The 21,258-nt window shown below is 45.3% G+C and overlaps 1 protein-coding gene across 3 annotated transcripts in view; it reads left to right on the top strand.

The window, feature by feature from the left end:
• Positions 1-21,258, top strand: part of DUS2 (dihydrouridine synthase 2) — a 75,114-nt gene that overhangs the window by 31,936 nt on the left and 21,920 nt on the right. For all 3 annotated transcript variants that reach the window (XM_090064009.1, XM_090064011.1, XM_090064012.1), the window contains 4 exons: positions 2,037-2,097; positions 7,654-7,701; positions 15,831-15,896; positions 16,960-17,030. In XM_090064009.1, coding sequence (XP_089920135.1) covers positions 2,037-2,097; positions 7,654-7,701; positions 15,831-15,896; positions 16,960-17,030 — 246 coding nt within the window. The remainder of the gene's footprint in view (positions 1-2,036; positions 2,098-7,653; positions 7,702-15,830; positions 15,897-16,959; positions 17,031-21,258) is intronic.

The following is a 21,258-nucleotide window of genomic DNA, read 5'->3' on the forward strand; positions in this document are numbered from 1 at the left end:
GACCTAGTTAAGGACTACCTAGAGGGCCCAAGTCAGCGGGCCCGGATGACTTTCATCCATGGGTGCTGAGGGAATTGGCTGGTGTTATTGCGGAGCCATTGGCACGGCTGTTTCAGGACTCCTGGTGCTTGGGCCAAGTCCCTGAGGACTGGAAAAGGGCCAATGTGGTCCCTATTTTCAAGAAGGGGAGGAAGGAAGAACCTGGCAACTACAGGCCAGTCAGCCTCACTTGTATCCTGGGGAAGGTCTTTGAAAAAATCATCAAGGGCCACATTTGTGAGAGCCCTGCAGGGGAAGTGATGTTGAGGGGTAACGAACATGGGTTCGTGTAAGGCCGATCCTGCCTGACTAACCTGGTCTCTTTCTATGACCAGGTAACAAAGAGCTTAGATGGGAAGGAGGAAGTTGATGTCATCTTCTTGGACTTCCAGAAGGCCTTCAACACAGTGTCCCACCCAATTCTGGTGGGCAAGCATTGACAAATGCACAGTCACAGGGGTGGCAAACTGGCTCCAGGGGCACACCCAGAGGGTGGTGGTGGACGGGTCGATGTCGACCTGGGAGGGTGTGGGCAGCGGAGTCCCCCAGGGCTCGGTCCTTGGGCCGGTGCTGTTCAACATCTTCATTAGCGACCTGGCCGAGGGTATGGAGAGCACCCTCTTCAAGTTCGCTGATGACACCAAGCTGTGGGGTAAAGTGAATACGCCGGCAGGCAGGGACCGCATCCAGGCAGACTTGGATAGCTTAGAGAAGTGGGTGGATCTGAACAGGATGTGGTTCAACAAGGAGAAGTGCAGGGTGCTGCACCTGGGGAGAGAGAACCAGCATTATTGTTATAGGTTAGGGGCTGACCCTCTCGGCAGCACAGAGGCAGAGAGGGATCTTGGAGTCAGGATTGACTCCAGGATGAATATGAGTCGCCAATGCAACAAAGCAATAGGCAGAGTCAGCCGCACCCTGTCATGCATCAAGAGGGGCATCACTAACAAGTCCAGAGAGGTCTTGCTCCCCCTCTATGCGGCACTGGTCAGGCCGCAGCTGGAGTACTGTGTCCAGTTCTGGGCGCCACACTTCAAGAAGGACGTGGAGAACCTGGAGAGGGTCCAGAGGAGGGCCACTCGTATGGTTGAGGGCCTCCGTGGCCAGCCCTATGAGGAGAGGCTGAGGGACCTGAATCTCTTCAGTCTTCACAAGAGGAGACTGAGGGGGTTGTGGCTGCCTACAACCTTATCAGGGGCCACCAGCAGGGACTCGGGGAAAGTCTGTTCACCAGGGCCCCCCTTGGAGTCACCAGGAACAATGGCCACAAGCTGAGGGAGGATAGGTTTAGGTTAGATATTAGGAAGAACTACTTCACTGTAAGGGTAGCCAGAGCCTGGAATAGGCTTCCCAGAGAGGTGGTGCTCTCACCTTCCCTGGAAACCTTAAAGAGGAGACTGGACAGGCACCTGGCTGGGGTCTTATGACCCTTCCCACCTCCAGTGCTCCTTCCTGCCCATGGCAGGGAGTTGGACTAGATGATCTGTCCAGGTCCTTTTCGACTCATTGATTCTATTATTCTATGATTCTTAATGATTTTAAAGCATTCAACCAGATAGAGTATGAACATAAAGAGAGAAATTTATCTCTTACATTTTCTATTCTAATAGAAGATTGTCAAATAGAGTTTTGCCTCCGGCAATACCAGTGAATATAACTTGATCCCACACAGGGTTTATTCTCAAAAATCAAGTTCCTAATCAAGTTTTTTTGCCCCTTAGACTTAAGGACGATGAGCTTTTGGAGCTTTCCATGAAGCAAATTCAGTTCTTAGGTAGATTTTGAAGTGGCTATGCACCGCACTGTTTTATCTTACCCATAATTAAAATCAGCGAGAAGTTAAAAGATTGAGGGGCTCAGCTAAAGTGTCCAAACTTAAAATACTTATCTAATTTCCTTGAGGATGGATAACTCACCTGAATATGCTCTGGTCAGATGCTGTTTCTTGGTTTTAGTCTAGAATATATTTGGAGGTTTTGTCGTTATTTTCTTCTTAGAGAGAATGATGTTGCCTGCATTGATGTCAACATGGGCTGCCCAAAAGAATATTCTACTAAGGTAAGTGATTTCAAACCCTTTAAATATTTTTTTTCACAGCAACTCATGTTCTAGCTTTCTGATTATATGAAATTCTTATATTTGTTTTTACTTGCTGGGAATGTTACAAGTGTTTGTTATTTATGTTCCCAGTGAGTCATTTGGTACTTCACTGCAACTCTGAAAAGAGGAAGCAGTCATTTCATGTTCTTATTTTTGAATTGTGAACTGTGTCTGTTGTCTGGCTTGTTAGAAGCATCAACCAAATACTTTATTGTTGCTCCCTGTAGTGTAAACAGCTAGCTAGTATTCAGAGCCTTGTAGGAGGAGAAATTGATGACTCAGGGTGTTTTTTGAGGGCAGTCATGTTTGTACACAAAGTTCTGTTTCCCTTAACACAGCAGGAACAAACAGTGGGGGTTGCTCTCAGCCCTAAGGTTCTGTTCAGCCACCAGTCTCTCTTGGCTTCCTTTTAAGGTGATACTAAAGTGCTCTACTCAACATCTCCTGCCTTTTCCAGTTGCTTTCCTTCTAGCTTGTTCTTGCCCCATTCAAACACACACAAAGCTGAACTCTAATCCTTATTTGCTTTCCACTATAATTAAACAAAGGGACCTGCATTTTCTTTCTTATTTCGGTTGAATGAACTGCAGATAGTACCCCCTCTAGTTTAACATAGATTGAGAGGTTCCAGCTAGCCTACATAGTAGGGCCATATGTCCGCCCAAGTGCTTTATCAATATAGGAATACCAGTGTTCTGTACCAGAAAAGCTGTGCTATGTATTGATATAATAAAAGCACTCTTAACCATGAGCAAAACAGTCTACGCTTGACAACAATGCAGCTTTGCATGTAAAAATCTGTACTAGCAGCTCCTGCCAGCACAACTATGTTAATCAAGAATCTTGCCTCTTTGTACATGTGAATGTGTTGTGCACGCAGGGTGTACAGTGTGAATTAAAAACAACCTGGAATTTTATTAGGGGATAAGGCACAATGCCATATCTATTGGAACATAAAACATGCAATATAGAATAAAGAACAGTAAGGTTATTTGCTTCACTTGTTCCCATGCATACTTATTCATTCATTCATTCATTCACACACATACAGAAGTTAGACTATCTTGCAAAGGTTACGGTGTTACCAAGTTTCAAAGTTGCTCAAGGTCAGTCTGGTGGCCAGCCAGGCTGAACAAGAGAGTTGGAGTCAGGTGTTGTTGGACGCGCTGAAAACTTCTTGTAGGTGGAAGAGACCCAAAGTCTTGTCTTTGTGTTCATTCTTTATAGTAATAGCTGTTCATACAAACTTATGCATTCCGCTGAGTCAGATACGAAGGCCATCTTCTTTGTCCTTTTGGCAGGCTGGGATTGGTAGGTCACGATCTTTTGGCTTTGTGGTCTGCAATCTTCAGGGACCATCACTTGCAGTCTTAAGCCATCAGGATGGAGCATGATTTAATGTTTGGTAATCCTTCACTGCTGACTCGACATCCACTGCATCCCTTAACCATTAAACCACAGAAGGCTATTTTCACCTGCTGCAAGAGCATTGCTGTCACATACATTCATCATTCACTCTTTCGTTACCTCCTTCCACATAAACCAGAACATATCCACGTATACAAGACATACCGCAAACCCTTACACAAGCATTTTCCTTATACTAAATTTAAGTTCTAAAGTCATGAGTCAAATATGTCGAAAATCATGAGACCAATATGTCAAATGCATTTATGGTAAGCAATAAGAAATTTAAAATAGATGGTTAATTCCAAGCACTAATAATGACTTGTCGCAGGGCACTAAGGTGCCTGCTACTCTATGAGCAGAAACTGTCTAGGAGAGAGCCCAAAGAACCAGACAGAAGCCCACAGGTGCAGGTTATTATGGCAACAGGCTAATGAGGAAATTAGCCTGCACCTGGTCAGCTGACCAGAAGAGGCAGGGCCCTGGGCATATATAAACCCCAAGGATGGGACTAGAGGTTTAGTTCTCTGGCAGCAGCTAAGGGGAAGGAGCCTCCAGGAAAGAATTGTCCAGGGACTGCCTGATATGGGTTAATGGGGCTCCAGGAGCTCAACAGGTACCCTAGCCTACAAAGCACTTAGTGCTAGGGAAAGTTTGATCTTTTAAAGGAACAGAGCACACCCTGAACTGCTTATATTATGTTATAGCCCAGGGGCTTATGTTTAAGTTGCTGTTTATGAATACCAGTGGATTGGGCTGAGGCTACTGGGGAAGGAGGAGGCCTCATTGGGGACCCACTACGGTGTGGGGACCCTAACTCCAGAGAAGGCACAGCTATAAAGGGGTGAGCAGAGCCCAGCGCCAGTGTGGGGCACAGAGATGGGGTGAGCAGAGCCCCAAGAGAGACAACTTTTAAATGCAAGGCTTGTGGCGGTTTTGGAGCCATACATCTAGCTCATAAGGCTGAGGGTGTCCCATGAGAAATCCATTTTGAGCGCGATCCAAGAACCCATGTGGTTCATCAGGGTCCAGCAGGACCATGTCCAGACAAAAAAGAACAAGGGCAGCCTCCCTATATTGATACCAGCAAGACGTGGTGGGTGAGAAAGAGGATGCCCGTTGGGCAGGATTGGCACAGTCAACGAGCCCTAGGGGTATCATGGCCATCCCTGGGGACCCCATCCCATGACATAACTGATCAACTTATAGTAAAAAGTAAATCATAACTTTATTTTAATGGTTAAATCTTTTCCTTATATAAAAAGAGAAATAACAAAATTAACAGTCAAAGCAATTATAGTCAATAACAAGATAAGCAATCAAAGCAATTATAGTCACTGCAATACTACAAATGGTGCAGCTGTGCTGGCATCTATAAGGAAAAGCTGTCCAGAGGATCACAAACAAAACACAGAAGTTTTTCTACAGGAACCTGTAGAATGGCTGATGTTGGGAAGGACAGAGGCACCAGTTGCCAAGCTGGGGTTGCTCAGGGTGGGCCGCCTGTGTGCTCGGCAGTGAACCTGGAAGTGGACTGGAAGTGCTTCTGGCCCTCTTTTGGGTCTGCCAAGCACTCTGGGGAGCCCCCCATGATGCTCCATGCGCCCCAGCATCACAGTATTCACAAGCTGCCTGCTACCTAGAGGTATGTAGGCACAGCTTTAAAAGTTTTATGTCTGAATTGGTGAATCTCTCTGAATCAGAACCCTCCAAATTGATTTCATTCGGAGAGATTAAAGGGTCCTCTGATTTGATTCGGATTCAGAGATTCGGCTACCAAATCGGGCTGAATCTCCACCAAATCGAATCAGAAGCCGAAGCTTCGCACAGCCCTAATTAACACTAAAGTAGTTCTAAATCTTTTAAAGTTACAATACATTAAATTAATCAGACTATAGCTTTTAACATTACTAAGCCACTTGAGGTATAACTAGAACTTTTAACATACCATATTGTTTAATTTTCATGTCAGGTATACATGCAGAAGACAATGTAGAAATGTTGCAGTGGTTGTCATAGCAAGAGAGCTTTGGTTCACTCTGCATGACTCATGACTTCATTCTGGAGAGCTTGGTTACACACTTAAGATGGCCCTGCTGTCTTTGTTATCAGCATATTTAATCGGTTTCCTGTAGGATGCATCTTTCAGGATTTATCACATACAGAATGAAAAGACAAAACATCTCCATAGATAATTAAAAGTCATCATTCTGTATCCTTTGTTTTGGGTTCTCTTGCATTTTGTTAAGTCTGGACCCCACCCTGTTTATTGGTGTTTGTTTAAATATAGCCACATTAACAAACCCCTTAGCTATATAAATGGAAGGGTTTCATTATAACCACAGCTTGTGCTGCTGCTTCGCCAGGCTAGTTCAGTAGTAGCCTAAGATAGCTCTTCCAGACATTTCAGATTAAAATGAAGCATTTATTAAAATGAAGCATTCATTAAAAGCATTAGAAGCATTTTGCAGTGTTAGGTAAATGTACAGTTTCTTCGGAAATTTAATTTAGGTGGCCTGTGAATAGACTTAGCTGTTTGAAATCAGACTTTTTAGTATTCCAGTACTGGTTTAAAAGCTTTGCCAATAAACACCAAGGCTCTCATTGCCAAACATGTCTTTTATAGTGTGTATTGCCTTGACACTGAACAGATGCAAGTTTTCAGTATAGCTTGGGCTTTTTTCAGTTTTTCAGCCAGCAAGAGTAAGATGTTTGTGTCTAAATGGACTGTTGTTTTCCAGGGATAGAAACCCTTCCATTAGTGAAACTGATGGAACAGTTTGAAACTCCATTTGAAGAGGAAGGGAAGGAGGGGGACTTATTTTAGGTCACTTGACTTTAATAAGATGGAAGGAAGACAGACTTGTATAATATGTCAGTTGTATAGTAGATTAATCAAAGATCCTTAGTAACCTTATTTAGGGAGGGTTAAAGGTGAGTTAGACACGCTTTCTTAGGGCTTAGATACTCTTTCTCAGGGCTTAGATTCAAACGTTTGTCTAACTGTCCCAGGAACATAGTTGGTCAAAAATCCTTGCTTCTTGCATAATTCTTTGACCTTCACAGCCCCAAAATCACTCTTACAGTACCTTTTAAAGATGAGTAACAATATTCCTTCACAAAGTTTGTGTTCTTTGTGAAGTTTGGTTATTTAGAACTTAAGAAATGTAGGAGTAGCTTTGAATTTTGTTATCTTTACTTCAATGGTCCACTTAGTCCTGTATCCTGGCTCTGGCTCCTGTCTTTGGGCTGCTGAGGATCTGAGAGTCGAGCCTGGCAAGGAGCTTGGGAGCCCATTAGCTGAGGCCCATTCCCAGTCCTTTATTTCTAATGATAACAGGGAAGCCAGCAAGAAAGTTTCTGATAAATGTTGTTGTTATGGACATTTTTCCCAAGGAATATTTCTAATAGTGCAACATTCTGCTAGAAAATTTCTAAAAGTCTCTAATCTTACACAGGCTGCTCATTTAAACAGCAGTGTGTCCATATAGAGTGGATGATGGGGGGGGAAGCAAGTTATAAGAGAAAACATTGTATATGAAAAATATTAGTAGTTTTGTGATGTCATTTCATTTGTATTTCTTTCCTTATGTTTCACACAGTAGCAGGACTATTGGTTTGTAGGACCTATAAAACCCTTTATTGAATGTTAGGGACTCTATCTACATGTCTGTCATTGACATAATCAGCAGAGGCAGATTGGCTACAGAAGCTAGATGTGGGGGATTTGTTTGTTTCAGGGTTTTTTTGGGGGGAGGGGTTAAGGTTTCTTTAAACTTCTGGCTGCTCTTCAAAGAAATCAAGGTGGAAAAAGCTAGGTATTTGATGCTTGAAGTTGCTACTTCATTAGCTTCATGGAATTTTAGGCACAGCTCAGCTGAACAAGAGTTCAGCTATACACTTTCACTGAATACGTATCCAATTTGGATTCTTTTCTAAATGGAAATCCTTCAAAAACTTTGGAAATATTTTTCTTATATGGGAGGCTCCAATTTTTACTGCAGTTTGCCATTAGACAAAATAAATCTCGTAAGATAAATGTGTCAAGCTGAATGTTTTCAGTATGTAAAGTGAATAACATGAATATCTTTTCATTCACTTCCCTAGGGAGGTATGGGAGCAGCACTGCTTTCTGATCCTGACAAAATTGAGTCTGTAAGTATCCAGTTTGGCAGTTTTAAAATTCCATGGAAAACATGATGTTTATGTGTACAGCGATTCCTTTGATACTGGGGTTATTGAAGTTAGGGAAGGTTGTGTGGAAGGCAAATTTGAAACAATAAGGCATGGAATATGTTTTGCACCTTCAAATGAAAGCTCTACACACCAGTTATACTGTTTTTCCTGCACGACTGCAAGGTCTGTTATATTGTTGCTTGCTTCCTTTTTAGTTTTTAAACTGTCACCATTTCAGGCTACAGTTGGCAGCATTTTTTGGTTGCTGCTAACCCCTATTTGCTCGTCAGAGACCTGATTGAGCTCTTTTGGCTGGGCACTTGTCAGTCTTCTGTATTTAGGCCCTCACAACAGGGTTTTGCACTTTTAAGCTTCCCAAGGCTGAGCAAACCCCAAGTATTGTATCTGGAGTATTTAGTACACTCTTCTGTTTTATACCCCCTGTGAAAAACTGAAGATCCTATATAGATCCTTACTATTGGTGCTCTTAGATGAAAGCTGAATCAACCAGACTTTCCATTAGTTTAGCACACCCTTTTTTGACTTACAGTTCACCTCATCAGGGACACCTGATAATTATAGCACATAACTTCAGAAGTTTTTCATTCCCAGACAAATTGCTCTTCAGATTTCATAGATTTCATAGACATTAGGGCTGGAAGGGACCTCGGGAGATCATCGAGTCCAGCCCCCTGCCCAAAGGGCAGGAAGTCAGCTGGGGTCATAGGATCCCAGCAAGATAAGCATCCAATTTACTCTTGAAGATGTTCAATGTAGGTGCTTGAACCACCTCCGCTGGCAGACTGTCCGAGCCCCCAAGGTCTGGAACAGTAAAGAAATTCCTCCTTATGTCCAGCCTGAAATGGTCTTGCAGGAGTTTGTGACCGTTCGACCTCGTCATCCCTTGGGGCGCTCTGGTGAACAAACGTTCCCCCAGATCCTGGTGGTCACCCCGATAAACTTATAGGTGGCCATCAGAGCACCCCTGAGCCTGCGCTTTTCCAGGCTAAAGAGTCCCATGGCTCTCAGCCTGTCATCGTAAGATCTGTTTTCCTGACCTCTGATCATGCGCGTGGCTCTCCTCTGGACTCTCTCAAGCTTCTCCACATCCTTTTTGAATTGTGGAGCCCAAAACTGGACGCAGTACTCCAGCTGCGGCCTCACCAAGGCCGAGTACAAAGGGAGAATGACGTCCCGGGATTTGCTCGAGAAGCATCTATGGATGCAAGCCAGCGTTTTGGTCACTTTACTAGCCGCAGCATCGCATTGGAGGCTTACGTTCATCTTGTGGTCAATGATGATCCCCAAGTCTCTTTCTTCTGTAGTGCTAACTAACGTAGCACTGCCGAACCTATAAGGATGCTGCAGGTTTTTCCTCCCAAGGTGGAGAACCTTGCATTTTTCGGTGTTAAACACCATCAGGTTCTCGTCTGCCCATTTGCTGAGCTTGTCCAGGTCAGCCTGGATCACCCGCCTATCTTCTGACGTGGATGCTTTGCCCCAGAGTTTGGTGTCATCGGCGAACTTGGCCAGTCCACTCCTAACTCCAATGTCCACATCATTAATAAAGATGTTGAACAGTATGGGTCCCAGGACAGAGCCTTGAGGGACCCCACTGGTCACAGAGCACCACGATGAGTGACTACCATCGATTACAACCCTCTGGGTCTGACCACGGAGCCAGTTTCCCAGCCAGCGGATAGTGCTGGAGCCAAGGCCACAACTGGCCAGTTTTGCCAAGAGGTGATCGTGCGATACCAGATCGAAGGCTTTTTTGAAGTCAAGATATATGACATCAATCTCTTCTCTCTTGTCCAGGTGATAAGTCACCTGGTCATAGAAGGAAATGAGATTGGTCAAACAAGACCTACCCGCAACAAACCCGTGCTGGCTATCCCTTAGAATGTTAGCCTGGACCAGTCCCTCAAGGATGGCCTCCTTAATAAACTTTTCTAAGATCTTCCCCAGGATAGAAGTCAGGCTAATGGGCCTGTAGTTAGCCGGATCCACTCTCCTCCCGTTCTTGAAGATCGGCACCACATTGGCCTTCTTCCAGTCTTCGGGCACTACACCAGAGTGCCAGGAGTTTTCAAAGATCCGTGCCAGGGGCTGGGCTATGACGCTCGCCAGCTCCTTGAGTACCCTGGGGTGCAGATTGTCAGGGCCGGCTGACTTGAAGGTATCCAGCTTCTCAAGGTGTTCCTTCACGAGGTCAGCATTTATGGAGGGTAGGGGATCCCCATCACCCGGATCTCCCTGTCCCATAGCAGGCATGGGCGTGCCATGGGACTGATGAAAGACTGATGCAAAGTACCTATTTAATAGGTTGGCTTTTTCCTGGGCGTCAGTTGCCCCATCTGGTTTAGCAGGGGTCCAACGTTGCCCTTGCTTTTCCTCCGGCTCCCCACATATCTGAAAAAGGACTTTTTGTTGTCCTTGATGCTTGAAGCTAGTTGGAGTTCAGTTGCAGCCTTGGCTTTTCTGGTTTGCTCCCTGCAGGACTGGACCAGTGCAGAATAATCCTCCCTGGAGGTGAATCCCATCCTCCATCCTTTGTAGGCTTTCCTTTTTAGCTGCAGGAGGTCCGCTAGGTCCCTAGAGAGCCAGGAGGGCTGCTGTGCCTTCTTGCTGCCTTTCCTCCGTGTTGGAATAGATTTAGCTTGTGCATTGAGGATCGCTTCCTTGAGAAGCAACCACTCTTCTTGAACTCCCATCTCCCTGGGGTCATGGTCCCTGAGGGCCTGACCGACAAGCCTCTTGAGCTTGTCAAAGTCAGCTTTTCTGAAGTCAAGGACTTCTGTGTTGCTGACTGACTTGCCAGCTTTACGGCGGATGGTGAAGGTGATCAGCTCGTGGTCGCTGTCACCCAGCTTCCCATCGATCACTAGGTCGCCAATTAGGTCGTCCCCCATAGCCAGTACCAGGTCGAGCAGCGCTTTGCCTCTCGTTGGCCCATAGACTTCTTGAGTCAGGTAGAGGTCATCCACGCAGGAGAGAAAGCTTTGCAACCGCTCGGATTTTGCTGAGTGATCTTCCCAGGAGATGTCCGGGTAATTGAAGTCACCCATGACAACCAAGGTCCTGGAGCAAGCGGCCTCAGTCAGTTCCCGGGCGAACTCCTGGTCAAGCTCAGGACTTTGGGTGGGAGATCTTTAGTAGACTCCCACCGTTGTATCCCCTGTGCCGTTTTTCCCACGAATTTTTACCCAGAGGGTCTCTAGCTGTCCATGCCGGTCGCCAACATCAGCTTGCAGGGACATGTAGCTTTCCTTCACATAGAGAGCTACACCCCCGCCCCTTTTGTCAACACGATCCCTCCTGTACAGGGTATGGTCCAGTCATGGGTGGAGTCCCACCAGGTCTCCGTTATCCCAATGACGTCATAATTCTTTGCACTGAGCAGGAGGACAAGCTCCTCCTGCTTGTTGCCCAGGCTCCTGGCATTAGTGTACAGGCAGGCAAGTGTGCCCTTGGGGGCTCTTGACTTGCCCACAGGTTGTGCCAGGGCTGGGGCAGGGGTGGGCTCCCTTAAGTGTCTTGGTCTGCTGGCTTTGCAAGGGTTGCTCAGTGGGCCAGCAGTGGCAGTCGTCCCCTCATCCCCCAGCAGGCTTAGTTTAAAGCCCGGTGGAGCAGGTCAGCCAGCCTGGCTGAGAAGAGCCTCCTCCCCAGGGGAGAGAGGTGGAGGCCATCTCTTCCCAGCAGCTCGCTGCCTCTCTCGCCAAAGAGCGGGCTGTGGTCATGGAAGCCAAAGCCTTCCCGATGACACCAGCTCCGCAGTCTTTGGTTCACTGCGTGGATCCTCCTCTCCCTCCTCAGCCCATAGCCCGAGCCTGGGAGGATTGATGAAAACACCACCTGAGCTCCCAGACCCCTAAGCCCCGCTCCCAACTCCCTGTAGCGCCTCATGACCTGGCTGGGGGTGCTCCGAGCCATGTCATTGGTGCCCACGTGAATAAGGAGCATGGGATAGTGGTCTGTGGGCTGGAGGAGCTGTGGGATCCTCTCCGCAATGTCTTGGATGCGGGCCCCCGGGAAGCAGCAGACTTCCCCGGGCTAAGGGGTCGGGGCGGCAGATTGCCCCCTCAGTGCCCCGCAGGATGGAGTCTCCCACAACAAACACCTTTTGCTTTGACTTGGGGAGAGCGGGGCCAGTAGCTGTGGTTGAGCCTGTGTTGCCTGCGGGAGCTGGCAACTGAATAGGCTCTGCTGGGGCTGCAAGAGGTGCGAACCTGTTGCTAAGCTCCGGCGAGGGAGGGACCTTGGTGCGGCGGGCCTTAGGGCCCTTGACCACCTTGGTCCATGCCCCTGACTGGGCAGAGCGGGAGGTCCCAGAGTCCTCCTTAGTCGTGGAGGGAGATGGTGCTCTCCCCTGCGGCTCCCAGGGGAGAAGGGCCTGGCAATAGGAGTCTATCTCCTGCTCACAGTCCCTTGATGGCACGCAGTCTCTGGACTGTGGCCTGGAGCTCCTCCAGCTGGCGCGCCAGAGACCCCAGTAGGGAGCAGACCCTGCAAGGGGAGGTGGCCATGCTCCTGGGCCCCAGAGCCTGAAAAGGGGACAGGCAGCCCCCGCAGCCAAGAGCCAGGGGCTCCGTCTGCATGGAGCCCGGGACCATGGGCTCCGTCTGGGCGGCCGTCTCTGAGGTGCCCAATGGGGGGGCTGCAGAGCCCGAGGGGACCCTCGGGGTGCAGCGCGTGCCCATCCGTGTCATGCCTCTGGTAGGCTGGCTACGGCTGGGGCTGACTACTTTGGGGGGTCGCAGGCAGGGTCTCATGACCTCGCACACCGTCTCCTGCGCAAACTCCACGGTAACTCGAGCACCTGTTTACGCAGCCTGTTTGCACGGCTCCAGTCGCGGGGCTCCCTGGGGGGCTGGGCCAAGTAGGGGCCTGGGCGGGGGCTTGACCCGGCCCGGCACCAGACAGTGGCCTCCTCCCAGGGAGCGAGGAGTTAACCCCTTCCCACCACGAGCCCGCTCACCTCCGGCTGTGCTGGGGGTCGGCAGGGGGCTCTGCGGCTGCTGAGGGGGTGTCTGGGGGGCTTCGGGGGAGCGGGGGCACAGCGGGCTTCACCCATGCGTCTCTCACCACTGCGGAGCCTAACTGATACCACAAGAAAATAGAGATCTTAAATAAAGCAATAAAAAAATACAAATTTCTCTGCTTCATTTTGCTAACAACTCTTGATTATCAGTCTTTTTAAGGATTCCAGGGTCCATCCTTTCCTATACATGGCTTTTCTTTAGAGTTACAGAGTATAAGATCTCATTTCTCCCAATAGAAAAGCCTTTTGTCCTGAAATCCTACAGACATACTAGCTCACTATCCTGCTTCTCATTTGTCCCAGCTTTGGATTCAGGTGAGGCAAGACATCCTCAAATGAGATGTCTGTTTATAAAGCCACAGAGTCTGCTTTTTCTTTGCCTTTTGCAGTTGAAGCCCATCTGCTTCCTATAATATAACTGAGAGAGCTTTCTTTTGTGATCTCCAGTCCCTTTTGTGATGTAATTCCCGGGATAGCTTCACTAGTTAATCCATTGCCTAGTAGTGTCACCCATACTTGAAAACTGGCTTGTCTTGGACACCGGTTACCACCTTTTGCAAGAGTGCCCTGTTAGAATGAACTATTATCAGAGTTCAGTGGCTTTGCACTGGTAACTCTGTGGAAAAAGCCATGCAGTATCCCACTGGGTTTGCATGTTTAGACATACCCATTTCTGAAGCCAGTGGCGTACAGAGGAATAATGAGATCAGCTTAACATCTATTTCCTTTTTGACACCCTGTCTGAATGACAAAGTATCATTTTCAGCTGGAGCAGCTCTGACAACAAACCTCAAACTCATGCCTCTGGATTTATAATGAGATGCTTTGACAGCTCTGCCACTGCTCCCTTAAGTAAGCTAAAAACAAAGTTATTCCCTGAATAGAAGTGAGTCCTATCTCACTGTATCCAGGACTTCTATGAGGTTTATGGAATCCTATTTGTTTTGTTAGGGGCAACCTGACAGCTTGTAAATGGGTAGAGTGAATAATCTTAATTACATGCTTTGTAGCCACTGCAAAACATTTAAATCAGTTACTCAAATGAAGTAATTTGCATAGCTCTCTAATCACTTTAACTTTAAGAATTGTAAATTCCAGCATTTTGCTCTGATTATTAAAGTTAACTTATGCCTTTTTCCCAAAAATATATAGTTTACACTATCTATTGTCTAACCAGAGAAGCTGTTAATATGTTAAGCTACAACAGCATTTCAATATAGAATCATAGAAAGAAGGACTGGAAGGGACCTGTAAGATTATCAAGTCTGGTCCTCTGCCATGGGCAGGAGGTCATTGGGCTCAAACGTATCTGTAGGTGGCTATCAAGTCACCTCTCAGCCTTCTTTTGCTCAGGCTGAACAAACCTAGATCCCAAAGTCTCTCTTCATAGGGCCTATCCCCCAGGCCCTTGATCGTGTGGGTGGCCCTTCTCTGCACCCTTTCAAGTTTGTCCACATCCTTCTTAAAGTGCGGTGCCCAGAATAGGACACAGTACTCCAGCTGTGGCCTCACCAGTGCCAAATAGATGGGGAAGAGCACCTCTCTGGATCTGTTGGTGACACACCTGCTGATGCACACCAGAGTTCCATTTGCCCTGTTGGTGACTTTATCACACTGACTCATTCATCCTCTGGTCATTTGACACCCCCAGATCCCTTTTGGGTGCAGTGCCAGCCAGTGGACTGCCACCCATTGTATAGATATGGTGAGGATTCTTCCTTCCCAGATGAAGGACCTGGCATTTGTCCTTGCTGAACTTCATATGGTTTTGTTCAGCCCATAGGATCAGCCTGTCAGGGTCTTCCCAAATACTTGACCAATGTACCCACTTGTCTCCACACCGTGGTATCATCTGCAGACTTAATCATTACACTTTTCACTCCCTCATCTAGGTCATTAATAAAGATGTTAAAGAGCAGAGGCCCAAGCACTGACCCGTAGGGTACACCACTGGAGATGACCTTCCAGGATGAGGCCACCCTATCAATAATGACTTGTTGGGATTGGCCGCGGAGCCAGTTCCCAACCCACCTCACTGTAGCCTGGTCCAGGCCAGTACTCTCCGACTTAACTGAGAGGATTTCATGGAAAATAGGCCTTACTGAAAGGCCTTGCTGAAATCTAGGTAGATGACATCTGCCTCCTGTCCCATGTCCAGCTGGTTAGTTACCTGGTCATAAAAGGACACTAGGTTTGTTAGGCATGACCTCTCCTCAACAAAGCTATGCCAGTTGCTTTTCAGTACCCTACCAGATGTGAGCTTGTGGCTGATGGCCTCCTTGACAATTTTTTTCAAAGATCTTCCCCAGGACTGAAGTCAGACTGACCAGTCCATAGTTGGCAGGGTCATTATATCCAGTTGGTCTCATCACAAGAAAAAAATTATATATAATACCTTGGCAGTACTTTGGCAAACTTAATTTCCCTAACAATGCTGTAGAAGTAGTGGTAAGCTGCCACTTGTTTACGTTGTGTTGTTTCTTTTTAACACTCTGTTGCTGCTTCCTTGCTTGAGTTGAGATGTGTGTGCTTTAAAATTGACAGAGATTAGTAAAATCTGTTACTACTTTGATTCAGAGAAATTTAAATCCCTTTTTATCCATAATTTCATTGAACAAAGAAGAAACCTTTAAGGACTTGGATAGATGAAAAAATCAGCCTTCCATTGGGCAGAACTTCTGTTGGATAGCTTTGGCAGCATCTTACAGCATTTAAATGTGCTGGCTAGTAATACATATCCAGCAAGATTGTAGTTTTTGCTTGATGTCTGTATTGCCTTTGTCTTTACGTGAGGCATTCCCAGAACATCTTTAAATTTAACAGTTTAACTCCTCCTTCAATTCAGCTCATTTCCTGAGCTCAAACACCCTTGTCACATACAAGTTTTTCCAGTACTCAAAATAGTCATTCTAAAGTTTAATGATTCTGATTTTATAAACTTAAACACGTCCTCAAGAAGGACATCTGGTTATTCTTTTTGAGTGGTGTTCAAATTTCTGAGCATGTTCAAGATAATAAGATTTACATATGCTTTTTGTGACCTTGTTCACCACCCCCCTTTGCTTAGATACTGAGGACCCTTGTTAAAGGAATTAGTAAACCGGTGACCTGCAAAATCCGAATTTTGCCCTTGGTAAGACCATTTTATTATATTTTGAAAGTTGTATTTTATTATTATTTAGAAATGTTTTATTTCATACAGGATTTAAAATTGTTTAAAATACTTTACGTTGTAGTGTGATTAATGGTGAATCCAAGTCCGTAGCTTACAGGCAGCATATTACTCATGAGAACCACCCTCTCTTCCCTTCCTCCACTCCTACCAAACTCCACAACATTGCTCTTAGCACCAGGGGAAAAAGTTGAAATTGAATTCAGTATGCTATTTTAAAATAGGGGAAATACCACCTTTGGTTCAATGTTCTTGTTTACAAGTGGCAATGTTCCCAATGAAATTATGTACGCTGCACAGGTGAATGTAAAGAAACATGTTTAAATCAAAGTAACCATCCACATGTGGCATTTTGGATGTTGAATTCCATGTATGGAAAAACAAAACAAAAGTGGTATTTCATTTTTCAGAAGTCTGATTTTTTTTTTTTAAATTAGAAGTGAAAACCAAAGCCTCAGAGTTTGATTCTCTAAACTTTGAGGTTACTGGAATTCAAAATTTTGATTCATGCTATCTCTACAATACCAGTTTCACTGTTGAAATCAACCGCAGCAAAATAAATTTCTCCTATATTTTGGATACGTTACATTATCTGAATCATAATCTATACCATCAGATAGGTCCTTCTCCTGGGAATTGAATGAATTGTCACTTTTCACTAAGACCTTGTACAGTTCTAAAGATGGTGAAACAATAATAACCATTTTTCAAAAATTGTTTGTTTTTTTCAGTCAAGTTATTTGGAGCCAAATTATTCAGCTGTTATTACTAATAATTTGAAATAGATTACTCTTCTATCAGCGCAGTTGTTCATGGAGCACTGCTTAGTGTTAGGATTACAGAATGGAGCTGTATCAAAGGTATTACAGTGAAGCATTCTCTAATTCTATATTGACTAGGTGATAAGATAGTGAGGGCCCTTTTTGTTTTAGATTTCAGCACTATTTATGTGAGAGAACCATATTAATGAGGCCATGATGAACCTCCAAATTGAACTAATGTGTTTTCTATCACTTTTTCCCAGCTTGAAGACACAGTAAGCCTTGCAAAAAGGATAGAAAAGACTGGTGTTGCTGCCATTGCAGTGCATGGAAGGTAAATGTGTTTCAGTGAAGAAAGACACTTTTAATATTACTTATTAGGAAGTAGAACTCAATAAGGTACAGCCAGTAGTCAATCTGCTGCTAGCATGTGCTTCTGACTGCAGTAAGAGGTATTAGATAATCAGTACTTTAGACATCAGGTTACCAATTCAGGAGCCTAAATGTGTGGTTGTAAGACTTTTACTTCATGCCACTATGTTTCTATAATTTTAGTTTCGTAGACAAAATAAGACCAGTTGCTAAACGTAAGCAATTTACTGGTTACTGGTGTTTTTAATCTGAAGTACTAGCTGTATATAGCTGTAACCCCAGACAATTTATATAAGGAATTACAATAGCAGTGTGGAAGGAATCAAACTTCGCGTTGTGGTTGAATCAGAACTGACAGAGCCAGCTTTTCTTTATTTAGAGCTATACTGTGATCACAGGGAGGATTTCATACAGCAAGGGGAATCGCCCACTTGTCTGTTTCAAAGGAATCCTCCCCCTCTCTAAGTTTTCAAGCATTTTTATACTTAAGACAGATAAAGAGAAAAAAAATACAACCTTGGAGAAACTAAAACAAGTTTACTTAATTGTACAGGGTAATAAGACATGCAGGATTTTTTTTTTTTATCTCAAAACATAACTGAAATAAGCAGTATCAGCTCTTCTGGTCTCTGTCTGTTTTTCTAGTCAGGTAGGCCAGAAGCCAACTAAATTCACTCCTACATTTCCTAATTTTTTTTTTCTTTCAACAAGTTAGATATTTATAGCCATTAGCCTTTCAACTTCTGGTTTTTCTTTCTCTTTACTTTCTGCTATTTCAACATACAAATTATATACTTCGTTTCTGGTTGATGGGGTATTCCGCATTTGCTTGGCAGCACAACTTAAGCAACATTGTACTATCATAAACACCAGGCATACGCCAATAAAAACAACAAACAATATCAATAAATTATGAATGACGGAAGAGCCTAAGGAACTGAAAATAGAGGTAAACCAAGAACTCAAATTCTAACTATCTGACTCATGTAATTTAGCTACTTGTTTTCAAATATGTTTACTTAAATCCTGGATTTCTTCTGAATTACCGGGAATGTAAGTACAACATTGTTTACCTATTAAAGCACAGACTTCTCCTTTGCTGGCTAGTATATAATCTAATGCAAGTCGGTTTTGCAATGTCATTTGCCTTATTTCCTTCATTTCTGTATTTATTTTATCAAAACTATTTGCAATAGCATTAGCAATCTTTTCCAGAGATGCTGCAACTTTCTTTATCTCGGACATAGCTGAGCCTGCGCCATAGGTGGGGAACATTATACCCCAAAACCTTTGATTTTCTGTAATTTCGTGAACATTGCGAATTCTTCCTTTAGGTAAGTGAGATTTAATAGTAAAGGCAGGATACGCTGCGGAGACATAGCACGTTCCTCTCCAACCGGAGGGAAGATTTTTATAGACCATACCTCCACGCGCAAAATAGTGACCGGCTAGTGCAGTATATCTACTTGTATTACAGCGCGGGGACATCATCCATTGTGAATAATAGCCTGAAAATTGACCTGCAAGGGAGTAGTTAGATATCCAGGAACCATTAGAAAACCAAGCACTATTTATCTTAAATTCTACCTCGCACTTACTGACTCCAACTACACCACGAGATCTATTACAGGTCCAGCAGAACTTTCCAGGGGTGGCATAAGCTGTGAATGAAAAGCCTTAACACACTGCATTAGTGCCTTACAATAGTTCAGAATGGTATCATCAAGTGAATGTATACCGCAAATGCGGGAGGCAACAACAGGTGGTGAGGCGGGGAGCCTCGTGGGTCTTTCCATTAGAATTTCATGTGGGCTACGCCCAGTCTTTTGGTTGGCAGTAGACCTCATACTCATAAGAGCTATGGGAAGTGCATCTGGCCATTTCAGGTGAGTATCAGCACAAATTTTGGCTAGTTTATTTTTCAGAATGCCATTTTGGTGTTCCGCTTGGCCCGAGGCCTGTGGATGGTATGGGCAATGAAAGTTCTGTTGGATCTGCAGGACTTTGCAGATTTCTTTCATTATCTGTCCAGTAAAATGAGTTCCTCTATCAGAGTTTAGGGATAAAGGAATACCAAACCTTAGAATAAAGTCACTGAGCAACTTTTTGCTTACAGTGATGGTGTCAGCTTTAGCACGTGGGTAGGCTTCTACCCATCCAGAAAACATACGTACAATAACAAGAACGTATTCATAAGAACAACATTTCTACATTTGAATAAAATCGAATTGTCAATTTACAAATGGTCCCCAAGGTGGGGGATGTGCCGCCTTCTTTGTTTTTACAGGCTTTCCCACATTATGGGCTTGGCAAATAGGACAGGTGTGGCAGTACTGTTGAGCCACAGATGGAAAAGTTGGAGCAAACCAATCAAGCTTAACAGCTTCTAACGTCCCCCCTTTGCTCACGTGTGCCACGCCATGGTGTATGTGAGCAAAATGAGGAAGAAGGACCACTGGGGCCACCAGGCAGCCGTCCGGGGAGCACCACAAATGGTCAGGGTGTATCAAAGGTATTATAGACCCAGCCAGTCTCCATGTATTTTTCTCTGGTTCTGGAGCCTGATTTTGGAGGAGGGCAATGTTGTGAAGACTTGCCAGTGGAGAGTGTTCAGTTGGAATAGACAAAAACACAGGCGTGAGGAGTGGAACTAACCGCAGGTTTGGCAGTGAAATCTGCCAGAGCATCCCTGCGTGTAACATCATCATAAGGTTTCTGGTGAGCTTGGCATTTAATAATAGCAACAGCAGAATGTAAAGCATTCAACAAGGCATTTATGTATGGACAATTACTAATTTTGGCACCTCCTGAAGTGAGGAAGCCTCTCTGTTTCTAAATCATAGAATCATAGAAGTAGGGTCGGAAGGGACCTTGTAGATCTTCAAACCCAATCCCCCACCTGGGCAGGAGAAAAAGACTGGACTCAAATGAGTCCAGCTAGGTAGTCATCAAGCCTCTCTTCTTAAAGATCTCCAGGATAGGAGCCAGCACCACTTCCCTAGGAAGTTGGTTCCAGCTCCTAGCTACCCTAACTGGGAAGTAGTTGTTGCGGATGTCTAATCTAAATCTACTCTCTAATAACTTGTGTCCATTGTTCCTTCACATGCCAGGGGGCGCTAGGGGAAACAGCGTCTCCCCTAAACCCTTCTGGTCCCCCCTAGTGAGTTTATAGACAGTCACCATGTCCCCCCTCAGCCTTCTCTTGTGAAGGCTGAACAGGTTCAGGTCCCGCAGTCTTTCAATGTAGGGTCTGCCCTGTAATCCCTGGATCATGCGTGTGGCCCTCTGCTGGACCCTTTCAATGTTGTCCACATCCTTCCTGAAATGGGGTGCACAGAACTGGATGCAGTACTCCAGCTGTGGCCTGACCAGTGTCGCATAGAGGGGGAGGATCACCTCCTTGGCGCTACTTGAGATGCACCTGTGGATGCATGACAAGGTGCCAACCGGGACCTCGCATTGTCGGCCCATGTTCATCTTGGAGTCATTAATGACTCCAAGATCCCTTTCTGCCTCCGTGCTCTCAAGAAGGGAGTTTCCCATTCTATAAGTGTGCTGCTGGTTTCTACTGCCTAAGTGCAGCACCCTGCACTTGTCAGTATTGAAACGCGTCTTATTTATGTCAGCCCACTCCTGTAACCTATCCAGGTCTTGTTGCAGTCTTTCCCTCCCTACTAGCGTGCTCACCTCACCCCAATTTTTGGTATCATCAGCGAATTTAAACAGGTTGCATTTCACCCCGTCATCCAAATCGCTGATGAAGAAATAGAACAGCACAGGCCCCAGGACCGAGCCCTGGGGGACTCTGCTGCCCACTTCCCCCCAGGTTAAAGTTGACCATAATCGTGTGCAATACTAAAAGCATAGCGAGAATCAGTATAAATATTAACAGAGGCACCAGAGGCTAGGGTGCAAGCCCTGGTGAGGGCCACAAGCTCGGCAACTTGAGCTAAATACACATTAGGTAAGTGATGGCTTTCTATGACATCATATTGAGAACATACTGCATATCCTGCAGCAAGGGAACCTTTTGAGTTTCTTTGACATGATCCATCAACATAGAATACTAGATCTGGGTTTTGCAAGGAGTTGTCCTTTAGATAGATCAGTGCGGGGCATTGCTAGGTGAGCAGTAACAAAAATGCAATCATGGGGTTCACCAGTTGAAGGGGTAGGCAACAGGGAATCAG

This window comes from Crocodylus siamensis, chromosome 9 (assembly GCF_052110815.1).
Source record: "Crocodylus siamensis isolate JL-2025a chromosome 9, ASM5211081v1, whole genome shotgun sequence".
Classification (NCBI taxonomy): domain Eukaryota; kingdom Metazoa; phylum Chordata; order Crocodylia; family Crocodylidae; genus Crocodylus; species Crocodylus siamensis.